The 6,011-nt window shown below is 31.2% G+C and overlaps 1 protein-coding gene across 2 annotated transcripts in view; it reads left to right on the top strand.

Annotated features, from left to right (window-relative positions):
* LOC145158008 (cytochrome P450 Tp4149-like) overlaps positions 1 to 3,833 on the top strand; it is a 22,628-nt gene extending 18,795 nt beyond the window's left edge. For both annotated transcript variants that reach the window (XM_079076977.1, XM_079076974.1), the window contains exon 2: positions 3,101 to 3,833. In XM_079076977.1, the coding sequence (XP_078933103.1) occupies positions 3,101 to 3,709 (609 nt within the window). In that variant the 3' untranslated portion in view covers positions 3,710 to 3,833. The remainder of the gene's footprint in view (positions 1 to 3,100) is intronic.
* The last annotated feature ends 2,178 nt before the right edge of the window (positions 3,834 to 6,011 follow it).

A 6,011-nucleotide genomic window follows, 5' to 3' on the forward strand; every position in this document is an offset into this window, starting at 1 on the left:
GAATTGTGAGGTAGAGTGGTATGAATATTGTATAGGTTGGAGATACCCTTAAACGAATTCAAATTTTTATAAAAAATAAAATATGAGATTTTTTGTTTTTTGAAGTAAGAAATATTTTAAAGGTTTCACTCGCACACACAAACATATATATATATATATATATATATATATATATATATATATATATATATATATATATATATATATATATATATATATATATATATATATCCGGTAAGAAATTTTTTTTTGGTAGGAAGGTAATAAAGTTTTTTTCTACATATTTTTTTGACGAACAAAATAAATGAATCACTAGATGAATAAAAAATATCATGATTCACAAAAAAAAATTCTATAAAAAACATCACAATGATTCATTTATACAATGATTTTGTTGTTATTTACTAAAATTGTCATAAAAGATAATTTTTTCTTAATTTACTTAAAATTTAATCATGAAGATGTTTTTTTTTGGGAATTTTTCTTGTGAATTATCTTACAAATGAATCATCTAATGATTCATTTTGTTTGTTCGCTAAAAAGTATGTAGGAAAAAAACTTCTTACCTCCCTACCAAAATTTTCCTTCTTATTTGATCTTGACTATCTATATATATATATATATATATATATATATATATATATATATATATATATATATATATATATATATATATATAGGGCCCAATTCCGGTGATGACTCTTTTTGGTGAAGACTCGTGAGGACACCTTAAAAAATTGAAAGAAAATATAAAATAAAAACAAATCATAACTTTTTTTTTCTACGCATTTTTCCCACGCATACTCATTATAGCATATACATACAAATAAACATATACATGTTTCCTACGCATACTCATTATAGCACCATACTTTTTTTTTTCTATTATAGCAACCTAACTTTTTTTGATTTTTTTCATACATACAAATTACATATATAATTTCAAAATTCATACATTACATATATAAATACATTTTTTTTCATTTATTCCACATATTACATACATAAATACACACATTATATATACAAATACACATAAACATGTTTTCTACACATACTCATTATAACATCATACTTTTTTTTCTATTATAGCAACCTAACTTTTTTTGATTTTTTTCATACATACAAATTACATATATAATTTCAAAACTCATACATTACATATATAAATACATTTTTTTTCATTTATTCCACATATTACATACATAAATACACACATTATATATAAAAATACACATAAACATGTTTTCTACACATACTCATTATAACATCATACTTTTTTTTTCTATTATAGCAACCTAACTTTTTTTGATTTTTTTCATATATACAAATTACATATATAATTTCAAAACTCATACATTACATATATAAATACATTTTTTTTCATTTTTTCCACATATTACATACATAAATACATACATTATATATACAAATACACATAAACATGTTTTCTACACATACTCATTAGAACATCATACTTTTTTTCTATTATAGCAACCTAATTTCTTTCATTTTTTTCATACATACAAATTACACATTCACATTCACAAATAAAACACATACAAATAACATACACATACAAAAAAAAATACTAATGTAAAAACACATAAATGCATCATACACATATAAACACATTCTATTTATAAAATGAAAGATGAAAAGGAACCTGTGGTAGTTTAATTTCGAAATTTTCCGGCAAAAATTCCACAGATTCAGCAACAACTCCGGCAACAACTCCGACAACAACACAACCTTAAATTAAAAGCTTAAACTAAGTAAATAAACATCAAAACATAAGAAGAATCGAAAATAGGGAAGAATTTCGACCTTAAATGGGTAAAAATTCCGGAATTGAAGTATGATCGTCTCCTCTTGGTCGTCGGTAATGGAAGTCTAGGTCGCCGGTATTGGTGGCAATGGAGGTTTGGACGGCGGCGTCGGTGGTGTAAGAAAGACCGACGATGGAGAGAATGAGAGAAAAGGGCAGACAGAATATGCAGGAAACAGCGAACTAGAGGGGTTATCTGTGCGGACCTTTAGCGGCGACGAATGGGTATTAGCGGCGACAAACCTGGAGGGAAAAGTCAGCACCTTTTTTCACGCTGTTACAACCGTTCGATTGAATACAGATCGAACGGATATTGTTCATTTGACGCGGATCGCTACTGTTGAGTATTAGCGGCGACGGCTTTAGCGGCGACATGTAACGCGTCATTTACATGTCGCCGCTAATGCTTAGTGTCGCTGCTAAAGCCATCGCCGCTAATACCCACATTTCTTGTAGTGGATAAGGGTAGGTCAAAGTAATTACCATAATTATAGGAGTGTATTTGTAGAAATTATTTATCAAATTACTAAATTACCCTTATTTATTAGTTTGATTATTTATTTATTTTTTAAATTTTGATTGGCCCACATTTATGCATACAATAACACAATAATTACTTTAAACATCTGAACCTATATATATATATATATATATATATATATATATATATATATATATATATATATATATATATATATATATATATATATATATATATATATATATATATTAGCGGATAAGATTTATATAGGTTGGGAGAACAAAAATATAGTCAAATACCAAACTTTTTTCGGGTCTGGTGATACTATATTAACTACCGACTATATTAAATTCTAAAAAAAGGTATAAAAGTCATTTTATTTGAGTTGAGGAAAATAGCCGAATAGAAATAAAAGTTAAAGGATGATTTTGGATAATTTCCAAAAAAATGGACTAAAGTTCCAATTATGAGCAAGAATCGGGACAATATTTTTTATTTTCTTGATTATTTATTGTTTTGCAATGGTGATTTTGGGAAACTACCGTCTCCATGCTTCCATAGTGAAACTAGGCAGCTTCAATTTTTACAATCCAATAGACACACTGGGGGCTAATAAAAAAACATTTTTTTTTATCAAATCTCAATTCATCGTGTATAGAAATTTCCTGTCCATTGGGGCATGTCCCCCCACTCATCTCTATCGGTATCCGCCCCTAATATATATATATAAACATATAATGCACAATGACATAAGCATAATGAAACACCATTAAAGATTATGTTTATTGCAGGATGTATTTGTTGCTGGAACGGATACTACATTCATAAGTTTGGTATGGTCAATGAGTGAGCTAATAAGAAACCCAAGAGTAATGGAAAAAGTACAACAAGAAGTAACAGAAATAGCACAAGGGAGATCCATGATTCTGGAGAAGGACTTAGAGAAAATGCATTATCTTAAAGCCATCATCAAGGAGACCTTACGTTTGCATCCTCCACTTCCACTACTTCTTCCTCGAGAATCAATACAAGATGTGAAAGTAATGGGGTACGACATTCCAGCTGGCACACAAGCGTTTGTGAATGTTTGGGCGATTGGAAGAGATCCTACCGTATGGGAAGAACCAGAAGAGTTTAGGCCTGAAAGGTTCTTCAACTCTTCTACAGACTATAAAGGGCTTCACTTTGAGTTTCTTCCATTTGGTGGTGGACGTAGAGGGTGCCCTGGAATTCCATTTGCTATAATAATCATTGAATTAGCATTAGCGAATATGATATACAAGTTCGATTTGGCATTACCTGATGAAGTAAAAGGCAAGGATTTGGACATGAATGACAAGTATGGCCTTAGTCTTCAGAAGAAATCTCCTTTAATTGTTGTGGCAACTTCTCGTTTCTAGTAGCTGCCTCACTATGTAACTTTCAATATTAATACTGAAGAGATGTTTCATAATAAATATAATATTGAACATATGTTCATTTATGAACAAATATATAACAGATGTGAAGTATGAAGTTGATGCAGATGCAAATCTAGATTTCAACAATTAGGCATGCAATGACTTCCCAACAGTCCAAGAACTAAATGCATATTCTTATCAAACACAATAAAGTGAATAAACGAATAATATCTAGAAAAAATGGTAATAAAAAATAATATCTATAAAAAGATGGCAATAAACAAATAACATCTAGAAAAAGATGGCAATATATCCCAGATGCATATCTATTAAAATAAAAAGCAAACAGAATGTGACAATCGAAAATAAAAAAAGGAAAAAACTAAGAATAAGAACACCAATGTCAAAGTGAATGGTTTGAGGAACGGGATACATGATTAATTTGTTTCTCAGACCTTAGTTTTGATCAGTGAAGACCTAGAAATATGAATACATTACCTAATACCGAAGTGCAAGATTCTTTGCTTAGCTTCCTTAATTTGTTCGGTTTGAATCCTGGTGAGACACTAATCGCAAGAGCAAGTACACTGTCATGAAAATTACAAATATAAACTTGAGTTAAAATTTTACACAACTTGAAAGCTTTCATAAAAACAACTAGCGGAACAATTATGCAACTAACCTTTTAGCAACAATGGCGTCATTACTCATTATTATAAATGGAACTCCTTGAATGGATACGAGAGAGCATATCCGGATTCCACCGCCTTCATCTTCCATTGATGACGAAGGTCCTAGTAAGGTCTAAAGACATTGCAAGTCCACATCCAGGGAGCCAACAATTCATGGTATTGGATCGATGTAGGGCCTCAAACCGCATCCACTTAGCGTATGTTGGAGCAGCACACTTATTCGGCCTCAAACGATGGCATCGCCGATTTAGCCTCCGATTTGTCAGAATGCAGTATGAATGGAGCCGTGAGATGCCGATTGAATCTTCTTCTCTTCCGGTTGTCCGATTTACCGTCCGATTCTACCAATTTTAACTTTTAGGATGCCATATAGTTTATATATTGGTAATTGTTAGTTTTGTTATACTTTGCTTGTATGTGGAATGTATATTTTGTATATAGAATGTTATAATGCTAGTTTAACTTATAAGACTATGTTGTTTTATTTGTAGTTGAAAATGCTTCAAACAATGTTAAAAGATCCGGCATGTAGTGCTGCACTTGAAGATTGGTTTCGTTCGTTGCCACAACGAAATGAAACCGGAGGAAACGATGACGAGTAGATAGTTGTAGGATTTTTTTATGTTTTGTTTGTACAAGTATTTTAGACTAGTATTTTCGATATTTTGTTATATGTTAAATCGGATGAGTATTTTTAATGGATGTTGTATTAATATTTATGAATGGAATGATGTAGGATTAGATTAATTAATATCATAACAGTTTTTATACTTTTTATATGGTTTATATATATATATATATATATATATATATATATATATATATATATATATATATATATATATATATATATATATATATAAAGGAAAACACCAAAACCGACGACACCTTTAGTGGCGACAATAGGTTATTAGCGGCGACACAAACTTATTAGCGGCGACAACGGGCATTAGCGGCGACCGTTTGATTAGTAGCGACGAAGCATCAGCGACGACCCTTTAGCGGCGACATGTCGCCGCTAATAGTATTAGCAGCGACCAGCCCCACTTTTAGCGACGACGCCTGTCGCCGGTAATACTCTAATTTCTTGTAGTGGAAGGATTCCTCCATGCATGCATGACATATCCGCTGAAGTAGTGGCTAAAGTCGATGCTCTTCAAATCCAAAATCATGGCCCCAGAGCTAATAATATTTGATTGGGATAGAGAGGCGGTGATGGTTTTACTTTTGGCGAAGGAAGATGGTGAAGCGATACGTCGCATATGCAACAATGGCAATGGTAGGTGAAGCAAGCGTTTTTCAATTAAGGAGTGTCTATCATGCCCTTCCAGCGTTCCAGGTATATGATTACGTGCATATCATGTACTATTATACCCTACACCCATTTAAACTTATACCCCTCCGGTGGACGGTTGACCGGTGTAATATAAAAATATTAATTTTACTTTGTTCTATGTGTTAACATACATTGTATAATGACAAACCTATCCAAACAAACATAATATGAATGAAAAAAAAGCATTAAAACACAATAAAATAAAAAGAATATCAATCGACTAACACACAATGCAATCCACATGCAAAACATGTTTCACAACTAAAATACGGTG

This window comes from Lactuca virosa, chromosome 1 (genome assembly GCF_052849685.1).
Source record: "Lactuca virosa cultivar CGN04683 chromosome 1, Lactuca_virosa_CGN04683_v6, whole genome shotgun sequence".
NCBI classification, from domain to species: domain Eukaryota; kingdom Viridiplantae; phylum Streptophyta; class Magnoliopsida; order Asterales; family Asteraceae; genus Lactuca; species Lactuca virosa.